This window comes from Thermobia domestica, chromosome 5, assembly GCF_964235325.1.
Source record: "Thermobia domestica chromosome 5, izTheDome1.hap1.1, whole genome shotgun sequence".
In the NCBI taxonomy this organism is placed as follows: domain Eukaryota; kingdom Metazoa; phylum Arthropoda; class Insecta; order Zygentoma; family Lepismatidae; genus Thermobia; species Thermobia domestica.
The window spans coordinates 298,158,692-298,185,820 of NC_137458.1; the positions used below are offsets into that span (position 1 = coordinate 298,158,692).

Sequence of the window (27,129 nt, forward strand, 5' to 3'; positions counted from 1 at the left end):
GGAACAGCGACAGCTCATCTCTTAAGTGAAAAAAGTTATTATATGACCGGTACAGACTAGTAACGTCAGAAAATTGAGGCTGGAAATGGAGGTTTTTATCAGGATGATGCACCACCACATTACGCGTTGTTTTGTCAGAGAATTGTCGGATATACACTTATGAGGGAGACGACAAGAGTTACTGAAGTGGTCGTCTTGATCTGCGGTGCAAATTCTTATGTACGAGTATTTTGTGGCAACGTCTTCAAACATTATATCGTCGCTGCGCCTTGAAGAACCGTTATGTGACTTTTTTTTTTTTGTCGAAAATGAGCGATGTCGTGCAAATAAACCACAATGCTGTCAGACAGCGTCCCTTATAATGCCATATGTCAATATTCAATTCTTTCGCCACAACAAAGAAAAAAATTATAGATTGAAATAAAGGTATCCGATTCTCATCACGTCCGCATTGATTAATGTATACAAATCCCCTATGTGCTTATAAAGGCGCAAAAGGTGCTACGTAAACACAAAACTAGTGATATAATACTGTTCAAGCAAGCTACAACAATGTCCAGTGTGTAATATACGTACAACCAACTTTATTATTTTTTCATGTGTTTTCGTGTATATTTGGCAAAATTTTAAGAGTTCGTATTTTTTTTTTTTTTTTTTTTTTTGCTTCTCCTAAAAAGTTGTGGTTTTAACACATAGCGGTTCTTCGATGCGCAGCGACGAACACATCCCAGAATGTTGATGAATTGCGAGAGTCGAACATTCGAATGAATTACGTTTTTTTAAAAAAAAAAAAAAAAAAAATAAGAAACTTCTCAAGAAGCCTGTTTAAAATAGAAGGTCGTCTTATATTCACAATCATCTTGTAATTGGGTAAACACGCAAATACTCACGATCGCTAAAGTACCTGCTTCCTATGGACACAATTGCGCTAATACACCGCCCTTCAACTTCACTTTTCCATTAGCCAGCGGATGCAATATTAGCTTCTGGTGACCACCGAGCACAGGTTGGTGCGTGTTATTTCGTACTCATAGAAACAAAAAAGGAAACTATTGGAAGTATTTCTTTAGCCGAAAGACACCAACAACCGATACGAATCGTAAACTTAAGTTTATTGTGCTGTTAACAATTTTATAAAATTCAGATTTTCTTATTATATATACTACGAGACGTAAGACCTATCAAATAATTCCATTTGATAACCTTTTGTTTTTCGTAACAGTTTAAAACACAAAATTGGGGAGTAAAATTCTTTAATCTTCAGTCATTTCACAGCTGTGATATTTAGAACTTGTCTCTAACCAGCTCTCGACGTCATTATTGGAAGCGAGATCATCATTGGACGGAAGTTCTCGCAGTGGTTCCATCTCCAAACGTCCATTAGGTAATAACATGAAACCATTCTCCTTCCCAGGTAAACTCAACCGCTCCTGGCTGTCGAAAACTACAAAGAGACAATATGAAGGAACTACTCATAATACACATTACATAAAATAAAAGAAAGAAACCAGAGTTTTTTTTAAAAAAGAACATGAGCGACTTCAACAAAAGCGTTTAAAAAGTATAAAAGAATAAAAGCGCTAAAAGTATAAAATAATGAAAGCTCTGAAAGTAGAAATAATAAAAGCTCTGAAAGTAGAAAATAATAGAAGCCTTGAAACGAAACTAACAATAATAATATTAAAGGTCTTAAAAGCAGAAAATAATCGTTACAATTACCTATAAAAAATTCAATTCTGTGCCAAGCCAAGCAAATTAATACAAGTAAAATTAATTTTGATACTAATTTTTGAGACACTAATTTGTTTGGTTTGGTACAGAGATCAAAATATTTTGTACATAAAAGTACTAAATTATTTTCTGTTTTCTAGCGCTTTATCCTTATTATTTTCGTTTTAGAGCGTTCATTATTTTCTACTTTTAGTGCTTTTATTATTTTCTACTTTCAGAGCTTTCGTTATTTTCTACTTCTAGTGCTTTTATTATTTTCTACTTTTAGAATTTTTATTCTTTTCTACTTTTAGAGATTTTGTTGAAGAAAGTTAATATTTTTTTAAAAAAGATCTTATTTTGTGGTTTTTAGTGCATTTATGTCGGTCATTTTGTTTTAAGTATTTAATTTTTCCACTTCATCAATACCCTTAACACTAGATACCGAGATACTTAAACTAAAGATAAATATTAACTTCCGATAAAGTGACTCAGCCTCCGAAACGCGTGATCATATATATATATATATATCGGATGTTCTAAAAATAGCGCCCACGGACTGCGGAAGACCATTCTACAAATCAAAGCATAAAATTCCGGTACTCTTTAGGATAAGTAAATTGCACTATGTGGCAACGTCGCAGATAAAGAACCTCAGAGATTAACCAATCCATCAAATAGTTACATCAACTCTTTCCAGATGCCTGTTAAAGACGACAGACGTTGACACTAGAACTTCTTATTAGCTTAACAATTAATGTAATTACTTGATGGATTAGTAGATCAATACTAATGGTTACTACTTAATTTACAACGTTGCCACATAGTGCAACTTTTTAATTTCACAAATCAGATGAATGAGCTCCGAGAGTTATACCATTATATATTATTTATGCTTTATTTTGACCTGAAGATTAACGCTTTGTTGTCCATGGGTCGCGTTTTTACGAGTAGAACACCTGATAATAATCTGTATATAATCTGTCAAAGCGTTATGGAATTATCATGATTATAAACACGATATTAACACTGTCATATGTTGAGATGTTTCATGGTCAAACTCCAAAGACTGTATTCAGATCCAGATAAAGCTTGTTGGAACTTACAATAGAGAATTAGAATCTCAAATAAAAAAAGAATCAGCACCTAGTTATGTAGAAGTTATACGTGAATATATATACATAAACGGGAGGGATCCAAAACTCCCCTTTTTTTAAAAAACCGGTTAGAAAGCAAAATGTACTTACATGGTTTTACCTAAACAAATTATATGAGACATGTCATATTAACAATTCGCCTAATTCTCATTTCGCCTAACTCTTTATCATTGCCACTCACAGATAAAAAAAACTGATACGCCTTTTTAGACGAAATCCGAATTAACATTTGGGCTAAATCCCATTTCGCCTAACGATCTTACCAATCAGAAAATACTCCCTTATATAGAAGATATGACTGAAACCAGCACTGAAATTTCAAAACACAGCTCCATCCAATGTTATATTCAGCTCTGAAATATGACATTGTAACTTTAATACGTCATAAAGTTGTTCAGAATTCTAACCACTCTTCATTTCATAATACAATCCTTTTTATTTTCTGCAACGCTATTTTCCAAATTTTGACATTGCTTTTTGTGTTACATTTAGTTACTAAATATTCTTATTAGCTGCAAAAATTCTTGTGCTGTATGGTCGCGAAATATGATCACATACTCTGAAGGAAAAGCGCAGAATGAAAGTATTTGAGAATAAAATCCTCAGACGAATATTCGGATCCAAGAGGAATGGCAATCGGGGAGGCGGAAACTTCTATAACGAGGAATTGAGTAATTTATACCGTTTACCAAACATTGTTAGGGAAATCAAGTTCAGAAGGCTCAGGTAGGCAGATCCTGTAGCCAGAATGGAACAAATTAGGAACACTTTCAAAGTTATTAACTGGAAATCCAACCGGAAAACGACCATTAGGAAGACCTAGGCGCGGATAGGAGGACAATATTAAGATAGATCATGCAGAAATAGGAATACACAGTAGAAACTGGATCCAGTTGACTAAGGACAGAAGTGAATGGAGATCTTTTGTGAACACGTCATTAAACCTTCGGGTTCTATAAGCTATAGAATTAGTTAGTTTAACTCTGAAATATATAATTTTACAAAATTTATATCAAGTTAGCTGACTCCAAAAATACCAACAGAATCACAAGATTTATTTCAGTGTTGAAAAGTTAACTTCAGACATGGCTCCACTGCAGACTTATATCGTAAAACGCGAGATGTTCTAATTTCTATCGGTAGTTATGTACACACTCAAAACGTAGGAAAACTAGAATCAGGGCTCTACGCAATTTGCAATAGCATTATTTGCTGTAGACCCGTGCAATATAATTATTTGCTGTCCAACTTTCTCTGGAAAGAACAAATCTCAAAAGCCACAGTTTTAAGTACGCTACCCCATTATGAACATTACCAAGGGAAGAGAAAGTGCACACTAGGGTGGAGTGAAAAGTAGTGAGAAAAATATTTCAATAGAAATTCTTAATGGCATAGGTACTAAAGTTTTCCTTTAATGTTGTACAACATATATTCCAATTTTTTTGAAATTCTGAACATATCTTTAGGTTGCTACCAGCTGTTTTTTTACTGTCATATTACACGAATAATCGGACATACAGCAGGCTCATATAAAATGGTGGTTTCCTTCTGTTTGATTACTTCTAACATGTTAATTGATACAGTTAAGACATAGTTAAACACAAGTAATGATATATTAAAATTTTCTGAAACATAAGACAAGAACCTCCCCCCACGGTGTGATAAATCCTTAGACACTGACTGCATTACAAGTTTGACTTTAACCTATTACACTCACAGTCCCGTTATCACTTTATGCAACACTGTACTCCTTCTTGGTTTCAAAGACTGTCATAATGAGTCTTGACTTTATCTTCGTACGTTTGAAGCCATCCCTTGCTTCTGGACCAATTACAGCCTCAGATGCTTCAGTCACTAACTTTACACACCTTTCGACGGCCTGTGTGTGGGCTGGAAATTTGGGGAAATTGAATACTGGCACTTCCCGACTGATGATAAGGGACTATAATTCTTCATTTGTAAGATTTGTCAAAATTGAGAGCTCTGTGACTTCAACTTCCTACCAGTCAATAATTTCAGTGTAGTCTTGCACATCAAAGTTCAACTTTGGAATTGTGAACTGTCGTACTTTGACAACAGTGCTTGAACTTCTTTCACGATGCTTAAGGATTCTTCTCAATGCAAGTTTTCTAACGTGTTCTCTTTGATCTGTTAACATCCCTAACAAGAGGTTTTCAGGGTGGCTGAAATTTGCGTTTCGTTGTATCACGGAATCCACAACACTTCTGAGATGTGAAAGTAAGAACCTTGATAGCACTATGGTTTCAAACACATGTTGAGCTCCGTCCGTGCGGGACTAATTGTTTTTAATTTTGAACCAAAGAGGAGCATACACTTTGACAATGTATTCAGTCAGATTAAATGATGGATTCTCAGTTTTCACATACACTTTCAGTACCCTGTCAGCCATCGTTAGCCACCTTGAATGTGACAACCTGCCAGGGTTTCGATTGGTGAGATCAGCAGAGCAGTTTCCTGAGAAAATGGCATGGCACATTTCGTGTAAATATTTTTGATCTGTGCTTAGATCATCCGCAGAAATGTCTGGTAAATTACAAGTGATTTTCTGGAAACTTTTAACAGGGAAATATTCACAATCTTTTAGCATATTTCCAATCGGTCCGGAGAATTCACGAGGTCCCAGTGTGACTCCATGAAGGTACTGAAATAAGTGGCGAAGGGGAAGTTCATTCGCATGTAGTTGGCACATAAACCATTGCAATGGTCTGTTAAGGTGTTGTTCAAATATCCTAATGACTCCATTTTTTGTTCCAGTATTCACTGCTGTTCTATCACTGCCAATTGCTGATAGATTCCTTATATCTATACTGTTTTCTGAGCAGATTTTCACAATACTTTCTGATACACTTTTTGATGAGCCACTTGATGGTGTAACATGGCCCAAATAAATGAAATTTGGTTCTTGAATAAGAGAAATGTGTTCCTCAACTATGGTTCGACAGTGACATTTCTGGCCAATTTTTGCTTGAGTTAATGTTGCACATTTCCTTCCATCAAAGTAAAGTCCTATCAGAGTGTCTTTTTCCTGTCTCTGTTCTTGAAGTGTAGCTTGTGTTTTTTGTCGTGCTCTCCGTACTTCTGTCAATTACTTGAGATGTGTCTTCCCTGAAAACTATTCCAAAATCTTGTAAAGTTGCAGATGCAATTGCGGCAACACATCTAGCAGATACCCCATACTGATCTGAAACTCTCGCCAATGTTGGAAGTTGTGATCTCACTTGGTTTTTTGAAGCTTTTTCTTTCGATGTTGAAATGTCAGTTTCAAATGTCTCTCTGTCACCCTTAACCTCATCCTCATCCTCAGATGACAACAATTCGCCAGTATCGGCAACATAATCAGTGCTGACTGTTCGAACATCAATACATATTTTATACTTTTCAATGCTTGAAGCCTCTTTTCTTTTCCTTTATTCTGCTCTTCTTAACTTCATTGTCTTGGTTTTATCTACGGAACCAATTACCATCTTCCTGGAAGATCTCTGGTCATTAAGAAATGTGTGTTCCTTTGCACTTTAATTATTTTTTCACAGATACATGAAGCAAAAGTAACATACTTGAAAGATGCAATGTCAAGAAGCGCACTTGCATCAGTTTTAAAGCTTCGACTTTCAGATAGTAATTTTCATTTCGTTTTGATTTTGGATACCTCACAAGTTTATGATAAGTTTTGAGATCAGTTGCAAAACACGTTTTCTTGACACAATTGGAATTGACGCTCGATTTCAAATTTCTTCAATCTTTTCTGTCAGAATATTAGAGATGTCTGAAATCGACGGATCTTTCTTCGATGTTGCTTTAAGTAGTTATCGTAAATGTAAATAGTGTTTCAAAACTTCTAGCACACTTGGTAAAATGTTGTCTTTCAAATCAGAAGGACTCCCCAGAATTGGGCACTGAACTACATTCCTAGTTAACATTACACCAAATAAATGTTCCTAACTCAATTAATCCCTGAAAAACGCAGCTTACCGCACTGTCTCAGTTCAAACCAATTGCTTTACTGATTTTAGCATCTACTACCTGGCTTTAGTCAATGTATCTATAAATAAAGAAATCCGCAACAGGCGTAGTATAATTAAACTTAATTTAAACATAATAGTAATACATATCTCTATACACATAGTATCAGAAAATTTTAACATATTTTTACAAAAACACCTTGTCTTGATTAATTCTTTTCATCCCGTCAGCCCATAACCCAATATGTACCAAATATATTAACTCTCTTAAATTATGGGGTTTTTAGGTAAATTTTAGACTTTTAGTCAAGCAGCTACGGTGTCATCACTGTTAAATACTCACATGTCTCCATCATGCATCTGAGGGAGGAAATCGCGAAGAAAGGGATTTTTAATCTAAAAAGAATCCCTTTTTCTAAGTTTGCCCGCTCTGGACTCCCTTTGTTGATGCAGTGATGTGAAAAATCGGAGAAATACTAAGGGGTATAGAGAATATGCTTGCAAAATTTCACTGTTCTAGGTGCAAAAGTAAGGGTGGAAAAACATATTTATCAATGTGCTGAGAATATCCGCAGAATATTGCAGATGCATGCATAAAACAGGATCTCAGATAAGAATTTCCTGAGACATTCCTATTTGCGCTAGGATCATGGTTCACATCTCATTCTCTTCAGAATGGAATAGCCTTTCCAACGGTTTCATGTCTCCATCATGTACCTGAGACGGAAAAATCGCCAAAAAACGGATTTTTAAAAATAAAAAAAATCCGTTTTCACCTTTTTGCCCCTGTGAACCCCTCTGCGTTAACGCAGAGATCTGGAAAAATCGAAGAAATACTAATGGGTATAGTGATTGTGAGTGCAAAATTTCGACCTTGTAGTTGCAAAAGTAAACCCGTCAAAAATAATGAAAATAGGCCAACAATTTGTTTTCCACTTATGACGTCATCACCCCCATGTCTCGACGCAGAAAGGCAAAAAACTGTACGAAACGTGTTCTACGCTGCCTCTATGTTTGAAAAAACAAAAATAAATCTAAGTAAAAAGCTTTGTTGATTCATTTTTAAGCCAACAATGTACATACTGCGCCATCGTTCCATTTGGAACGACATAATTTAAAAGGGTTAAATGACAAAAGTTTAGTGGTTGGTAGCACCCTAAAATTATTCACGAAATTTCATCAAATTTTACAGAGGTGTTCCTTTGACAAGTAGTAAACTTTTTATGGGTCTGCCAAATTAAAATTTTCTCTTTCATATTTTCGCTCCACCCTAGTGCACACGTCCTAACAAAAGGCATGAAAACTACAAATACAATCTCGTTGTGTTTGTTTTTATTTCCTTTAATAATAGTATATGATGTTAGTGAAAGATAAAGGAAACACACCTGCACAGCAAAGAAGGTAATACTTGTTATAGAACTCAATATCGAGCTTCAATCTCAATATATCAGGTTATAATTCCAGTGGAACTAGCTCTTTTATCTTTATTTCTTGATTTTCCTTTTACATCTGTTTTTTTTTTTTTTTTTAAAAAAAAACTTGTTTCCACCTTCAATGATAAGGAACTTGTATGAGACAAGGACAAGACTATGTTCATATCAGAACTGTGATAACTAATTAAATGGAACAGGTGTTCGCTAATGTTCGAGAATTGAGTTCTTGTATTTGGCAACAATCAAGCAATTCATGCTGGGATTTATTTGATAGATTTTACCGACCCTTGAAACATGCCGCCCCGTGAAATATATGTGTTGCACAAATGGTAGAGTTGGCTCTGACTAGGATGATACAAAAACAGCTCAATTGATAAAATACGGATCTACGAACTTTATCGTTCTTGCTGTGATGACATATAAAGATTATTAAAGCAATACAAGTATTTCTTACTCGAATAGTCATCTTATTCGAAAGTTTTATTAAAGAATGTTCCAGTATTCAAGTGTACGGAATATTCGAATTTCAGCAACACTACCTTCGCCACGGGAGACGTGAGTTCGATTTTCAGTAGGAGCTAAAATGGTTCGAATCCCACATTAAATTGTATGTCCACATCTCATCTGCTGAATAAAAACCGTTAAACCCTATAGTATAATGAAATTATAAGAACAGAGATTTTTTAAAAAGAAATCATACTTTATAAGACATATTAATAAATTTTATTCTAATGATAGAAAGGACATTCAAGTAACCAATATTATTTTGTATTGTTTTTGGAAATGGGAATTATTAAAAATCAGAATATATTTCATTAAGTAGGTTATGGATATCTAAATGACACAAAATGTATTTTTAGGTAAACAGTCTAAGTTCATAGTTAATTAGGCCTCAGGCAAAAAGCTAAAAGTGATCACGAACTCTCTTGTGTTCATTGAAAAAAAAAAAAAAAGAGTAATTTTAGAGAACCTCAGGGTTCAAACTAATGTAAATTGTCAGATATGAAAAGGCGTGCAAGGGACAAAAGGCCATTCCGATTCTCACTCGAAAAAACGAGAGCATGACTGGACATCTCAAAACTGATGGTGTCACAAGACAACCTTTGTTGAGGGACTGCGGTGGCTCAGTAGTAGAGTGTTCACCTCTGGTGCTTGGGGTCCTGGGTTCGATCCCAGCCCCGCCAAGTGAACTTTGTAGTGGATAAACACCGCGTGCGTGACTTTCCTCGCGGTTCTCCCGTTTCCTCCCACTTTCTTCATTCCACCATTTCATTCATCCCATCATCACCGTCTTCTTTAGCCTAACCGGCATAACCGTGGGACGTAAAACTCAGAGATTTCATTTATTTTCACAACCTCTGTTGATGTAAGTTGTATTTTTCCTTTTTGTATACTAAACCACTGTAACTTTAAGAGTCCAAAGCTTAATGTTTGGTCTCCTGCCTCCGTTATTTCAGAAACGTTATGTCTTTTTATTAGCTAACTTTTTCTCTAATATCATTTGTCTAATAAACTCAATTCTATAATTATATGTAAAATTATATGTAAATAAAGCTTTGTAGTTGTGGAAGAAAACAGGAGCGGTATGGACAAGCTGAGATACTTAACTTTCGAACATTCGACTCCATTAATTAATTCAAATTCAAAGCCTTATCAATCCCATTATTTAAATAACAATCAACCAAATAATTAATTGGTTTTTCATTAGATTGGTTATATATATCAGGGCGCAAAATTTCTGGTCGCCAGGTCGCCATTGGCGACTAGAAATTTAGAGCTGGGGACTAGTATTCATTAGGAATGGTTTCTGCGTAAACTCACATGGCTGCGCAGTTTCTGTTTCGCACGAAAATAGTTGGGGCTGAGTGAGAAAATAATTGTCACTGATATGAATTGTCCAATTCAAAATTGATTATCCTGAATCGAATTGCCTGATTTTGAAATTTTATGCAGTGATGTGATCTTTTACGTTGTCAAACCAAAGGCTGGGGGCGGGGTGACCTCTCATAATTTGTACGTAAGAGATACTGGCGATCATCATTTTTGGATTGGCGAGATACTGCCGTCTGACTTTGAAATTTTGCGCCCAGAATGGATATTTAGATAGAATTATTAGTAATGATAGTGTTTCAGTCCTTGTTGAACACCGAGGTTATTAAGAACAGGCTCTACTATTAAAGTAAACTTGAATTTACTACTGATTTTCCGAGGAACTCATTTAGCATCAAGTTTTGAATCTAATATGAGAGAGCTACTAACAATATTATTACATTATTATTACTATTATTTGGTTAGAAGCAACGCGAGATTCTGATGGTTAACTGGTGGACACGGTGGGCTGTGGTAGAGTGCTTACCTCTGGTGCTTTGGGGTCCCTGGTTCGATTCCCGACTAAGTAAATTTGTGGTGGACAACATCATGTTTGTGGTATTTCAAGATGCACTCCCATTGGTCCCATTTCCTTCCACATTCTCATACCACCATTTTTTCCATAATAAATAATTTGCCTTAATCATCCGTCTCCCTTAGCCTAATGGGCATAATCTTGAGACGTTAAACTGAAGGATTTAATCATTTTTTTTATGGGTTAACATGATGCCTATGGATTTCCTCAAGGTTTTTTCCATAGTTTTATTCCACCAGTTCTTTCCTAATTTACATTTACTTACATCAACAACAGATGTACACTCATGTTCAAAATGATTGTCGCATAACTGTTTTCTTGTAAGAATATAATTTGATAATGATTTTGCAGGTTACTTTCAATACTGATACTATGTGTGTAATCGGGAAACTTATATTTATGGTAAATTTCATTGGAAAAGAATTATAAATACAAAAATTAGACTGAGTAAAACAAAATGTTGCTAAATAGACAAGAAAGTTTTATTTTCGTTTTATTGTTCTTAGTTACTTCTCTTTTGACATGAAATTTTCCACATACATGTCTTTGCTGATTATACACATACTAACATTGTAAGAAATACAGGGCGAATTCGTTATCAAATTATAATCCTACAATTTATAAACATGCGACAATAATTCTGGACATGAGTGTACCTGAGACTCCAATTTCCTTATAATTACGATACAATTCATCCTATTTTGCAGAAGCAATAAAATAGTTCGGTTTATTGTAAAAAAAACTGTATATACTCGTGTATAAGAAACATAGCCCTAGATAGATTCCTAGTAAGGGACAGAGATGCTTGCTTTGCCGTTGAAATTTCAAGTGCGGCGCTTTTTTTTTCGGGAGTGTGTATCACTTGAGCAAAGGCAGCATACACGAAGTGACAGCTGAAGACATAAGGTTGACTTAATAATTCATCCAATTTCAACACCAAAGCAACGAAATCTCTTGAGAAATCTTTTCAGCTTGTCGTTTCCTACTGTTATTTACAGGAGAGATTGACAGAAATTGCTTTGTTTACACAATACAATTTCGATTCATTGTGTGCTAGCGAGGGATAAAGAAAGACACTGTAGCTACAATTATTATCACTACTACGGAACTGGAACACTTTAGTTGTCACTGAGTTGTCACTAATACGGGATTAAAACACTTTAATAGTCACTGGTGTTGAATAAAACATATTTTTAAAGAGTGTTGAGTATACCTGCTCTACCTTTGTTTGTAAGACTATTGATTTATGTGGAGAACCATTTTTTTATTTTCTCTCGAAATGGAATCGAGAATTTTAGTGGTTTGATTTTCTAATGATTTTAACAATATTTCATGCAAAATTTGAAGAAGACGTTCATTGTAAACTGAAGGATTTATTATATCATTATCTTATACACAATGTTGGAAATTAATGTCATTATCTTTATAATATTTTGAAGTAAATGTTACAAATAGTATTGCATCATTGTTGAAAGGTATCGAACAATAATATTCTGGGTTTAGAATTTTTTTTATATATCAGAAATGGAATGGGTGTAACTGCCCAGTTGATCCAAAGGCAATTAGACTCATGATCCAAAGGCAATTAGACTCATGACATACTTGACCTGGTGACTCGGTCAGACCCATGACTCACAGTGACCCGGTCTGAAACGGACAGACTCATGACCTCGAGTGGCTCGGTCTGACCCGAATAGACCGACCAATGATCTGGAGTGACCCAGTCTCTCCCTGAGAGACCCAAGATCTGAATATATGGTCTGATCGGATAGACTCATAACTTGGATAGACCTGGTCTGACTCAAAAAGACTCATGACCTGGAGAGACCCGGTATGAGCCGGATAAATCCATGATCTGAAGATATCTGGTCTGACCCAGACAGACCCATGACCTGGAGAGACAAAGTCTGATCCACTTAGACCCATGACTTGGAGAGACTTTGTCTAACCTGATAGAAACCCATGAATGGCAACGAGTCATGGCTAGGACAAACCGAAAACAGAAATTAATTTTTTTTAAAGTTCATGACAATTTTAGTTCATATCTCATTAACCGTACCACATACTTCGTCTTGCTGTAGTGATCGCCACGATTCGTGAAGCCTGGGTTCTACATCAGTCATAGAAATGCTATCCCTCATGTGTGATACTTCGGAAGAATTTGGTACAATTCGTGGAGCTACCTTCTGAATGCACACTTGAGAAAAGGTAAGACAGCAGAAACGCACCAACAACGTTGCCAAACATAGGGAACATGGCGAATGAGCGAAAAAAAAACTTTCATAAAGAACTATAACACGAACACTACGAATTATTCGAATTAAACCGTAACAATAATAATAATAGCAAAAATATAAAAATACAATAACAAAACGAAACTTAGCGCCAACCCAACAACACTACACCCTCAGGAGATGTTCTCCGTTTGGTGCGAGAGACGATACTGGCAAAATTTCAGAGTGGGAGTTGACGACCGGGACACACCCTCGCATTCTATTGGGTGGCGGAATTGGTAAATCTAGGTCAAGCTTCACGACTCCTCGTGATCACTATATTATTATGATGAACAGCTTTATAAGAGTATATTTCAATATCAATCTCACCTTAATAGGTCGCATGGTTTTCGTTTATCATCAACTTTTAGATTTATTATTTAAAAAAAAATTGTCGCCAACTACGCATGAGAATTTACACTGAGCACGTACGTGTTTTCTACTCAGAAACATCTATTGGTTGGTATATACTCGATCTTTCCACAATAATTTTCTATTAAACATTAGTAATAGAAGTAGAACTTGTTCTATTGTTATCAATAAAAGTATAAGTAACTATATCGTATGGAACCGGAGGTTCAATGCCTAGCTAATTATCTATTTGGCCTACAGAACCTGGAGGTTCAATGCGTAACTAACTAACTGTATGGCCTATGGAATCAAGAGGTTCAATGCCTAACTAACTAACTGTATTACCTATAGAACCTGGAGGTTCAATGCGTAACTAACTAACTTATGGCCTATGGAATCAGGAGATTCAATGCCTAACTAACTAACTGTATTACCTATAGAACCTGGAGGTTCAATGGGTAACTATTGTGCTGCCAAAATGTCTTGAGCCGTGGCAAAAATGCGAACTAAAGCTCACACCCTCACACACCCACGCGTTGAGCCAATAAGGGTCCAGCTGTCGCTAAGCGAGAGAAAGCGACTGGAATTCCTTCAGCCGATAGCAGCGCTTGCAACGGAAGACTAGGGATCAAGTCAATGTGGCATATCTTTAACTAACTGTATGGCCTATGGAATCAGGAGGTTCAATGCCTAACTAACTAACTGTATTACCTATAGAACCTGGAGGTTCAATGCGTAACTAACTAACTTATGGCCTATGGAATCAGGAGGTTCAATGCCTAACTAACTAACTGTATTACCTATAGAACCTGGAGGTCAATGCCTAACTAACTCTATGGCCTATGGAACCCGGAGGTACAATGCCTAACTGACTCACTCTATAGCCTGTGGAACCCGGAGATACAATGGCTAACTAACTCACTCTATGGCCTATGGAACCTGGAGGCTCAATGCCTGACTCACTCGACGTCCTATGTCATCTGGAGGTTCAATGCCTACTTAACTAACTCTATGGCCTATGAAACCCAGAGGTTCAATGCTGCGTTCACAAAAGCCCTGCGTTGACTTCTATCCTTAGTCAACTGGATCCAGTTTCTACTTTGTACTCCTATTTCTGGAAGTTTCATATTAATATTATTTGCCCATCTGCGCCTAGGTCTTCCTAGTGGCCTTTTACCAGTTAGATTTTCAGTTTATAGTATTTTGAAAGTATTTCTACTTTCTTCCATTCTAGCAATATGACCTGCCCACCTAATCCTTCTAGCCTTAATGACCTCAACTATCTTAGGTAAACGGTATAAATTATGAAATTCTTTGTTTCAAAATTTGCGTCATTCCCATTCCCAGGTCCGAATATTTGTCTCAGGATTGTATGTTCAAATACTTTCAATTTGTTCTTCGCTCAAAGTAAGGGACTATGTTTCGCAACCATACAGTAGAACAGGAAATTATCATTTTATACATAAATTGTATTTTAAGCTTCAAACATTTCGAAGACAAAGAGTATGGACTGAATAGTAACACGAAGTCCTTTTTCCAGTCGACCTTTAATGTAGGGATGCGCACGAAACAAGATTTGTGGCTGTCTCGTCTCGAAAATGTGCTGTAAAAGTGATTTCTCGACTCGAAAAATGTATATTTTTCTATTGACTATTTTTTCTATTTTCTGTCTCGACTCGAATTTTGTCAGGAAAATCCTGTCTCGACTCGTCTCGTGCACATCTCTACTCTAATGTCTTCGTGGGTATGATTTTGCTTTGTTAATGTTGATCCTAAATACTGAAAGTGTCCACTTTGTCGAAAGTAGTACGTAATATTTTAATTATCCATAATAATTACACAGTATTACGGTCACAGCAAATTTCCATGTATTTATTTTTTATTGTATTTTATTTTATTTATTTTTCTGCATTTACTTCTAAACCCATATCCTTGTGGGCATTTAATAAAAGAATAATTTCATTTAAAAAATAATAACTCGTACCTGTCGCATTTGTTTCAAACTACGTGAACCCGCACACTGCAAGAAGCGTAGCACAACCATAGAGAGGTTTGCAGACTCAGTTTCAGGGAGGGGGGGGGGGTCTTACGTCGAGTATATTTCAATCTACTAAAATTATCATGCAGCTGATAAGTGTTGGGAAACTTAGTGAAGAAAATTTCGATTTATGAACGAGTATAAATCTACACACGAGTGTATGTAAATCAAAGTAAATAAACGCTTTATGTGTCAAATAATCATGATGGCCGAACAGCTCAATCTATTTTGATGATTTTTTTAGAAAGACAGACCTCAGCCGAGAGAAAACTTTTTCTTTACTTCACTTTGATGAAAATTAATTTTTTCAGTTTAACATCACACCATTATGTCCTTCAGGCTAAGAAAAACGGATGATTAAGCCAAGTGAATGATAATGGAAGAATCGGTGGAATGGAAATGAGGGAGAAAACGGGAGTACTCTCGAGAAAACCGACGTAAACTGTGTTTTCCACTATAAATTTACTTTGGTCGGGTATCGAACCAGGAATGAAATGTACCAGAGGTAAGCTAAGCACTCTACCGCTCAGCTACCGTGCATCCTCCGCACAAAATGTAAATACTCTATCACTGAATTATACCCATTCTCTTTCTAAAGTGTTGTTAAAATATCGTTTTCGTTCGGTTGTTTTAAAGAGACCATATCATATTTATCTTTAGAGATGCCGCTTCTATTGCTAAATTAAAAATCTTGAAGAAATGAATGTACACTCTTCTCATTTTAGTAGCTGATCTTGTGTAATAGATATCATCCCCCTAAGTGGCATGTTTCGTGACTTTCAAAGTCGCTTACTCTTCAAGTTAGATTATAGATACACCACATGCTCAAGGATCTTTTTTTTTTAATTTTTACTAGTCTTCCCTGTATCATCTAATATTACAAATTCTAAAACAAGAACGGCTTTGTTTAAACAAACTAAAGTTATACTCAACTATTTTCACGTCCTTGAGTGACGATGATTGTAGAATGTTGTATTGTCTGTGAAATCTGGCCAAAGATGTAGGATTTACTTGGCGAAACTCACATTCAAAGAGAGCAACGAGTGAGTCGGGGAGGAAAACCGCAGTCTGTGTGTGATACGTTTCGATTTGATAAGGGGGAGCTCGGTGGCTTAGTGGTAGAGTGCTTACTTCTGATATTTGGGGCTGCTGTTTCGATCCCCGACCAAGTGAGTTTGTGGTGTACAACATTGTGTTCGTAGATTTTCTCTGAGTATTCCCATTTTCTCCTAAATTCTCATTCCACCAATTCTTCCATTATCATTCGCTTCCCTTAATCGTCGTCTCCCTTAGCCTAAAGGGCATAATCGTGGTACGTTAAACTGAAAAAAATCGGTTTTATAGAAACAATAATATCTTACTTTTTGCTTTGACTTTTTTCCCTTCAAAATGCTTCACTCGGCTTTAGTTTCCATGAAATATTGGTATAAAATAAATAACTCTGTTTTGGTTGCATTATAGCTTAGGATTTATTTCGCATGAGTTAATAAAACGAACATTGATAAAAGCGATAAATACGTATTAAATGGTTTCCCATAAAAAGCACAACTTTAGAAATGCCCGCCATTTCTGTTCTAGTAAGTTGGCAGCACTGAACGTTAAACGATTTTCATTTGTTGTCTTTGTGGTTAGTAGCCACGGAGCCCCAAATAGGGCATGATAGTCATTTGTTTTCTGTACGGGTAAAAGTGCAGGTCTTCATAACGGAACAGCGTGTTGTCATAGTGAAAAACTTGTGCTGGGTGAATGTTGTGCAAAAACTAGTGAAAGTTTGGTGATGACGATCATGCGCTCTTCGAGCAACAGATGAAAATCGTGTGACATGCAGTGCTACCAACTTACTAGAATATAAATGGCGGGCATTTCAAAAGTTGCCTTCTTCTTGGGACACCGTTTACATTAAATAATTTGTATAACAGTTTCGACAATGTATAATCACCTTCATCAGGCACGAGATCTAACTAGGGATGACCCCAAAGTTGAACCTTGAATCTGAGGATAGTCCATATATTTTCTGAAAGGGTTACTAGAACAAGTTCTAACACAAGTTTCAATTCCTTGCCCGGAAGTGATCCCACCCATTCAGGGTTGGAAATATATAGAATAACCTATATGTCCTATAAATCAAAATACTCCGCATGACTAGTAGATTAAGAGCATAATATGCACTATCGAATAACATCCTATATCAAGGTAATAATCTCTTCCTCCAATAATAAAAATAAAAAAAAGAATTCTTCAGTATAGATATCCTATATTAGTGAACCTTACTATTACGCCGTAGGGTGATCGTGATTCAGTGTGAGTTACATGGCCCTCACGCCTTAAAAACAAAGGCTAATTCCTGGCAGAACCATCTTGCCAGGACCGTGACGTGTGACTTACATGATTCTCACACACAGCCAAAAACTAAAGCCAAGCTCCGGCAAACAACATCCAGTCGGAGCCTTCTTTCGTTTCATTACCCAGGCCTTGTGGCTAGAGGGCTTAAACGCTGAAGGGTGACAAATCGAGTTTATGTAGCCACAGAGAAAGAGCTGTTCGGATTGAGTAAATGTGCTCAAATTATCACCACGATTAGTTTTCCCTAACTAGTAACTCAAAAATCTATTGAACGTTTTTCTACCATGTGACCTATCAAACAACTCGTCTAGATGAGCAGTTGACGAATATATAGCGAACGTACTGATGTGACAACGTATATAGGTAAATTCGTGAAAAATATAGGAATTGAAATATGTACACTCATGTCCAAAATGATTGTCGTTTATCTATAACTGTCTTCTTGTACAAATATAATTTGATAATGATTTTGCGGGGTACTTTTAATACTGATACTATGTGTATAATAGGGAAATGTATATTTGTGGTAAATTTCATAGGAAAAGAATTATAAATACGAAAATTAGAATGAGTAAAACAAAATGTTGCTAAATGGACAGGAAAGTTTTATTTTCGTTTTATTGTTCTTATTTACTGCTCTTTTGACATGAAATTTGCCACATACATGTCTTTGCCGATTATACACATACTAACGTTATAAGAAATACCGGGCGAATTCATTATCAAATTATATTCCTACAACAACATATTTATAGACATGCGACAATAATTTTGGACATGAGTGTACACCGAATGTGTCACATCTAGCCATAATAATGAGTCACATTAGTTGAGATATCAAGTGACTTATTGTCGACTGAGTATTATGGAAATGCTTTTCTCTACTTTACAGGTCCACTAATATAAGATATTTATAGTGAAATAATCATGTTTTTTTTTGTTTTATTCATTGTTATAGGATACAATTGAGTAGTGCATATTATATTCTTAATCTACTAATCATGCAGATCAATTTAATATATAAGTCATATAGGTCAAGTTGTTCTATATATTTCCAACCCTGAAGGGGTGAAGTTACTTCCGAGCAAGGAATTGAAACTTGTTTTGGAACTTACTCGACAAAGTCTTTCAGGAAATATTTTTTATTGGAAAGTTTGAGGGGGGACCAAAGTTTGGGGGGGGACCAAAGTTTGGGGGATCCAATACTGCAAGACACTATGTCTACATCATATTGAACTGGTGTTATTCTGACCCGAAAAGACGATAAGCAATTCTTAAGTAACGTCATTTATATTTTTTGAAAAAAAAAAAATAATAATAGAGTTGAGTTGCGTTGATTTTGAGTTGAGTTGATTTTAGCTTAACGTCCTTTTCAGCAAAGAGGCTATATGAGACGTGGACCTACTGATTAACGTGGAATCCGAACCACATGAGCTCCCGCCGGAAATCGAACCCGGGTCTAACACGCCAAAGGTGCGTACGCTAACCGCTTAGTCTTGATTTTGAGTTTAACGTCTCTTTTCAGCAGTGAGGCTATATGAGACGTGGACCTACTGATTAACGTGGAATCCGAACCACATGAGCTCCCGCCGGAAATCGAACCGGGGTTAAAAAATAATAGAACTAGATGTTTTTATGAGGAAAGCAATTACACAGATGAGGTGTAGGGTTAAATCTTTATGCTACACCATCATTTTCTCTGGTAAACAAATATAGTTTGATTGAGAAAGTATACAAATTTATGTCCAGTTGCGTAGGTTTTGGAGAGTCTGGACTCGGTGGACACTCTGGGTAGGTGGCGGCTAGGATTTTTCTTACAAGACTAATACATATTTCACAGTAGGATATTATAATTTCCTTTTTAACATCTGATTGAGATTTTGCAGCTGTTACAGACGTAAAACAGATGAAGCTGTCTTATTGCAGCACAAAAAAGACCAATTAACCGCAAGAGATTAAAGAGGTTTAGCCTATTATGTTCGCTATAGCGAGATTAGATTGAGTTCTTTGAACATGGAGACTGCATACCGAGATTCAATCTGCCTCCTGATGAGTTTTTGCAAAAACTTCAACTAATTATTAAAAGTCATTTTATTTTAAATTTCCTCTTTTTTTTTTTAAATTAACATAGAGTATAAATAATGAGACTTCGATGGAATAACTTTTTAAAATAAATCTAACAAAAATGGTTTCTAATTTTATATTTTATACTAATTTTTTTTACTGCTGTTATAAAATTAACTATGTAGAGTTTATTATAGCTTGACATTCTCCAGTATTAATAGCTTTTTACGTTAATATGTAAAAAAAAAAAAAGCATATAGTAATCGATAGAACCTTTTGAGCTGAACAAAATGAATTGCAAATTAAGAATAATCCGTCAATCTTTTAAAGAAAAAGAAATATTTTTCTTTTGCTTTTCTTGCTTTAAATGATTCCCTAAGACTTTCTAGACTGCTATTACCCTGCTACATGCCCAAATAATTCCGTACAGATTGATAATATGTGTGCAACCTGATATGTACTGGACATCGGCGCAAATCTGTCTTCAACATAGGGGGGGGGGAGGACGGATAAGACCGATCCCATAATCTCGTTAATCGTTTTTTTCAAGCGATGTTCAAAATATTTATAAAGTTGAAAAACAATGCTGTGGAGGATCAGGGGAGCAGAGTTGTCTTTAACATTGGGAGGCGGGCAGATTTGAGGCCAAGGAAGCCGATCCAGGGGGAACACGGGCCCGGGCCCCCCAAAGTTCATGTGAGCCCCCAATGTATTTATGAATATACAATATTTGGCATAATTTGAATGCAATTTGTCTTAAAATCCTCATACATATACCTTCTGCAAGTGAATGATCCCCCCAAAAAATTTACAGAGAAATCGGCGCCCTTGTTTGAGGCTTATTCTGAAGGGAGAATGAGACTTATATTACAGTAGATGAATCTGATTTCTGAGTTATACAATATTTATTTGAAAAAAAAAATCTGTTACATACCTGAAGCTTCCTTCACTACTCTACATAATCACCACCTTCATTTAAACATTTGTCGTGTCTGTTCATGAGCTTCAGAATCCTCATGTTATACTCTGCTGCCTCCAGTTAAGCCAGGTGGTCAATCCATTCAAACAATAGACCGCTCTTATATGGGTTGGATTTGAGTCATAAAAAGTCCATACAGGAAGTGACTGCTGAATTATTGAGCCACTACGGTCTTAATAGTAACTTCAGGTGATCACTCTGTATCACGAGATTTTAACTAATTTTTAATATACTTCCAAGTACAACGATTTACACTCGATTCTTTGACAATCGACTAAAACTATAGAACAGGACGTGAAAGGATTGGCCAGGTCATGAAATGAGCGCGAAAAATCGGAAAATTTGTCAGATTGACTGATTACTGGATTCGAATCTGCGATCTCTAGCTTCCGAATCAAGAACGCTAACCACTATTTTTAATTCACCCCAATTGAGACATTTGTCTCCAGTCATCTATTTATTTTTTTTACTTCATTTACTACAAGGGACACATACACAAAACTTCAAGGACAGTTAACTATCCAACCATGCTTTGCAGAAGGATTCAAACCCCAATAGGTTTTGCCTCACGGTTGTCAGTCTAATGCCTCTGATGTCCTGACTCAGTAAAAAGATTGGAACCTTTTGATATAACCCACGTGTGTTGGCTCCACCTACGCATGAGTTATTCAGCATCGTCCTTTCACACCTGGCGCTTCTTAGTTTCCATCCGTGTACTAAATTTCAGCTCAACAGGCTGAGTAGATTTTGCTGCAGTGGAGTGCAATTGTTACATTGGTCATTTTCTGGGAAGATTCTTCCTGCAGTCGAATCAAAAATTTTCCCCCTATCGGCTGAGTAGATTTTGCGGCAGTGGAGTGCAATTCTTATATTCGTCATTCTCTGGGAAGATTCTCCCTGCAGTCGAATCAAAAATTTTCCCTCTATCGGCTGAGTAGATTTTACTGCAGTGGAGTGCAATTCTTACATTCGTCATTTTCTGGGAAAATTCTTCCTGCAGTAGAATAAAAATTTTTCCCTCTATCGGCTGAGTAGATTTTGCTGCAGTGGAGTGCAATTCTTACATTCGTCATTCTCTGGGAAGATTACCCTGCAGTCGAATAAAAAATGTTCCCTCTATCGGCTGAGTAGATTTCTCTGCAGTGTAGTGCAATTGTTACATTCGTCATTCTCTGGGAAGATTCTCCCTGCAGTCGAATCAAAAATTTTCCCTCTATCGGCTTAGTAGATTTTGCTGCAGTGGAATGCAATTGTTACATTCGTCATTCTCTGGGAAGATTCTCCCTGCAGTCGAATCAAAAATTTTCCCTCTATCGGCTTAGTAGATTTTGCTGCAGTGGAATGCAATTCTTACATTCGTCATTCTCTGGGAAGATTCTCCCTGCAGTCGAATCAAAATTTTTCCCTCTATCGGCTGAGTAGATTTTGCTGCAGTGGAGTGCAATTGTTACATTCGTCATTCCTTGAGAAGATTCTCCCTACAGTATAATCAAAATGGTTTGGGTACAAAACCTCGCGGCGACAACCTCGCGGACCAAAACCTCGCCTCCCAAAACCTCGCGGCCCAAAATCTCGCCGGGCCGAAACCTCGCCTGGGCAAAACCTCGCCACCCAAAACCTCGCGGGCCAAAATCTCGCCGGGCCAAAACCTCGTCTTCCAAAACCTCGCGCCCCAAAATATCGCCATACCCCAAATCTCGCCAGAGCAAAACCTCGTTGTAATGATCTCGCGACACAGAATCTCGCCTGGTCTAAATTAAGCGAGACGTAGTGTCGCCTGGGAAGAAATGTCGTCAGGATAAAACCTCTTCACGACGATTTCTTCAATGTAGAATGTTCTATGTATTACTATATGTATATATTTAGTAATAACACATAATTACATTAAAATAATGACAAGAAAAATTCTAATGCATGCTTTGGAAATCTATATATATAAAAATTAAATGACTATGTTTGTTACATTATACCTCTTGAGTCATCCTACCGATCTCAATCAAATTTTCAACATAGATGAGGTTCGAGCCTAGGATGTCTTTTATAATTTCACTTTGTCGGCACAACAAAAGGGAGGGTAGTGGGAGATATATACTTTGGCCCACGAGGTTTTGGCGGCTAGGTTTTGGCCACGCGAGGTTTTGTCCCGGCGAGATTTTGCCCCGCGAGGTTTTGGGCGGCGAGGTTTTGGGCACGCGAGGTTTTGACAACCGAGGTTTTGACCCGGCGATATTTTGTTCCGGGAGGTTTCGGGCGGCGAGGTTTTGGCCACGCGAGGTTTTGGCCGGCGAGATTTTGGTCGGCGATGTTTCGGCCGCGAGATTTTGTCCGTATCCCCTATACTACTGCAAATCGAGCTAAGTATAATTATTATTGATAACTCTCCGACAATTACAGCTTAACCTACATGTATTTGAAAAGATCACATGAACATTTATTGAATACGAAACATAGGCGCAACTTTCAAATTTATGTGGGTGCATATCAATGGCGGGACGTGTTAGCCTGTATGTTTTCAGAGAAGTTTCGATATTGATTGATTTATTTTTAGTTAAAATATTTTATGAACACTGCCATAAAGGGCTGTGCTGTGATAAAGTAAAATATACCGGTACTATAAGGATAAGTTGGGGCTGCCCTAGCTCAGTCGGTAACACGACTGACTTAAACGCAAGAGAAACTGATTCAAATCCGGATCTAAACTAAAAATCTTGTAGGTGCGGCGCATCCACAAGATTATTTCTGTAAGTACCGGAGCCCCGGAGCACCAATTTCTTAAAATCAAACATTAAAGTTAGTACAACTATCTACAATAAACAAAACTTCTGTCTCTCAAACATCCAACAGGACACTCTTAGATTCTAGACTATATGTGGACTAAACAACGTCTAGCTGTTTTCTATTCAAATAATACAAGTAAATATGTGAATTCTGCATCAACTGAAACCGCTGAGGCCACTGTTTAATTATCCATGTTAACATCTTGATTTAGGGCGTGTACTCCAGCAGTTAAACATATTAACACATGTTTTTCCTCGTATGAAACAGTAACAACGCACAGGAGGTGAATATTGCAATCTCTTTGTAGTTGTTATTTTTTTTTATTCTTTAATATGAATGCACATAGTTTTAGTGACGGTTCAACAAGACAAACCAACGCCCAACAATTTGTTCGCGTCAGACTCATAATTTACAGCAGCTCAACCACTGTTCTACATTTCTTGCATGCCTCGTGTGCGAGGTGCATTGTTTGGATACTAGACTGGTATATGTCCCACCCAGAATGTAACATATGAAATTTAGAAAGAAATAAACAATTTTTTTTTTTTAATGTCTATGTGGTTGTAGTAAACAAACTGCATACTTTTTAACTGTCACTTCTGGTGACATGAACAGAGGTAGGGAAATTTGCATGCTTTGTAACTTTACGTAGAAAATGAATACAAATGGGTTTGTTTTATTGTATTTACTGATTCCTCCCCACTTTATTGTCATAAATGCAGTTTATGATGCAGAGTTTGTCAGAAAGGGATTTGCTTGTACGGCGAGGAAAAAAAAAAACAAAAAAAGATTGTTTCTTCCAAACTTGTACGTGTTCCCCTGTTTCAACGTTTAATCTTGTTTCCGCAACCTTTAATATTTTCTTATTCTTTACCCTTTTACGATCTTGGACTTTTGAGGTAAATTTTAGACTTTCAATCAAGCAGTTACTGCTTAATTGCTATTTATCGTAGAATCTTTGTTTATACCTCGTTTTTTTTCTTACAATAGAGCGACCTTTCTGATATATGATACGGTCGCTTGTCCGTATCATATATCAAAACAGGAAAATCGGGGAAAACCGTGAGATTTTTCGAAAATATCTTTTTTCCTTAATTTTGCAACCCTCTGGCACGGGCCTGTGTTGACGTGGAGATCCCCCTCCCCCCCCCCCAAAAAAAATAAAACTGAGAAATACTTAGAGGTGTAGACATTGTGTGTACAAAATCTCAATCTGATATCTTGAAAACTAAGGGCGGGAAAAAATTCTAAAACCTATCACAAGGTCAAAATTATATATAGAGAGTGTTAATAAACCAGACCGACAAAGTGAAACAGGTTATTCCTCACATCAAAATAAGGAAAAATGTGCATTTGGACCAGTGGTCAAAATTGCGTAGTTTCAGGGCTATGACTGTTCAAAACCGTGTGATAATAGACTTCGGGGGCGAATATCTCCAAAACTATTAGCTATTGAGCTGAGGTGGCATGTTATTGCCTTCGACTTCTATTCTGCACTATCCGAAAATGCATCATTCTGAATCATTCATTGGCGGCGCAAGGGAATTACCCACAGGAAGTTGATAGACCCGGGTATTCCGTTCGGACAGTTGGGTCCGATTCATGACAGATGGAACAACGTCCCACCAAGTAACAAAAAGTCGTTGACAGATCATCAATATTTTGAACAAAATCAAGATGGCAAGGGATTTTTGGTGTGTTGTGCGTGGTTGCATAACGACAGTAGGGACTGAATGTAGTGAATAAAGGGAAATTAAATGAAATCATTATATATTCAAGTTCATGACTCACAATCATGACCTGTGTGCTAAAGGAGACATATATTAAAAATACGTAATGATTTTGGAAGAATTGATCCAATGAGGATTTGCGAGAAAATGGGAGTATCCCCCGCAAAAGAAAAAGACGAAAATAAGAACAATAAATGCCGTGTTTTTCATCACAAATTCACATGGTCGAAGATCTAAAGTGGGACTCCTTGTCATAAGGTGCACATTTCCACTGAGTTACCATGTACCGCTTTCGCACCTCTCACGTAGCGAACAACAAACTATTTACAACGTATGGGAGTTGATGACACATAAAAGCAACAATACTGACAATCAGTGGCGTATTTAGGGGGGTGGCTTCCGGGCTTAAGCCCCCCCCCCGAAATCTTACTTAGTATAGTAAAGTAAATGAAATATCTTGCAGAATTTTCACATTTCCAGGCAAAGCCCCCCCCCCCGAAAGTTAGCAAAGCCCCTCCCGAAACAAAATCGTAAATACGCCACTGCTGGCAATGTAACAAAAAGAGGGAAACCGTTTCAAGGACATAGATATCTCGAGAAGAGCAGTTGGTAATTAACATTTCACCCTGTTGTCTCGTAGGCTAAGGGAGGCGGATGATTAAAGAAATATGAAAAGAGTTCAGAAAATAAGAATATGCTAGACAATGGGAGAATCACGAGGGAATCCACGGACACTTGTGGAAAGGCACCTGCTCATTGCGATGAGAAATATGGAAAGTTTTTTGGTCGTGTGGGTCATGTTGTAGGTAGTCTATCTAGAGGCCAGATGGGGGTCATTGTGCCAACTGTGCTTAAATGTATAACAATAAAGCAATAAATATCAATAGCAATGAAAAGAGAATATCATCATATATGCAAGAAACAGCTTTACACGCACCTCTAGAGAAGCTATCTAAAACGCCGCCCTCCGATGTCAGTACAGGCATTGCAGCGGAAATGCTGAATTGTCAGTGAATCTCCAATACTTGTTAACATATGTTGTGCCTCCCGGATGCTATGTCTTGCAGTAACAATTCTTGCAACTAGCTCTTCTTCAGACAGTACAGGTGTTTCGTAAACCAGGGCTTTCATATGCCCCCACAGAAAAAAGTTAGAATCATGAATTAGGTCTGGTGAACGAGCAGGTCTACTCATGGGACCACTTCGCTCTATCCATTACTCTGAATACACACGATTTAGGTATTCCTGCACGGCATGTGAGAAACAGGACGGAGTTCCGTCATCTTGGAACCAAATGTGCTGGCGAAGTTCTAGCGGAATCTCTTCCAAGATTCCTGGTAAAACGTTTGACAAGAAATAACGATCAAACTGTCCTTTTAATAGGACTGGTAAAAGATATGGACCAATAATACGTATAAGCTCCCATAATACGAGCCCAGGTATTCATTGTGAACATGTATTGGTGACGGATATGGATTCTGGTGTGCGGATTTCCCTCGTCCCATAGATGACTATTCCAACTATTCAACATAGTATATTTTGTAAAGTATGCGTCCTCACTAAAAGGTATCTATGTTGAAAATACAGGATTATGCTTTCACATTCGATGAAACCACCCACAGATGTTCATACGTGGACCGTAATCATTGTCTAACAGAGGCTGAACTTTTAGGAAATTATACGCACTTAATTGCTGTTCTCGTAATATTGTCATACAGTCACATGATTTGTTCCTCGCACTTGCGCAAGAGGTCTTGTGCTACTGCTTTTAGTAAATATTCTTTCAAATCACGAGAGCTGACAGTCCGCAGAATATCAGTGTCACGCATATCCGCTAGCATAGACTCAGTTCTAGGTTCCTCAGCACAGCCTCAGCACAGACAGGTAGC

General features: G+C 37.0%; 1 protein-coding gene across 1 annotated transcript in view; it reads right to left on the bottom strand.

Annotated features, from left to right (window-relative positions):
• Nucleotides 1–798: 798 nt before the first annotated feature.
• The window catches only part of LOC145686730 (popeye domain-containing protein 3-like), a 212,215-nt gene continuing 185,884 nt past the window's right edge, over nt 799–27,129 (bottom strand). The window contains exon 9 of the mRNA XM_081760340.1: nt 799–1,444. Coding sequence (XP_081616466.1) covers nt 1,254–1,444 — 191 coding nt within the window. The 3' untranslated portion in view covers nt 799–1,253. The remainder of the gene's footprint in view (nt 1,445–27,129) is intronic.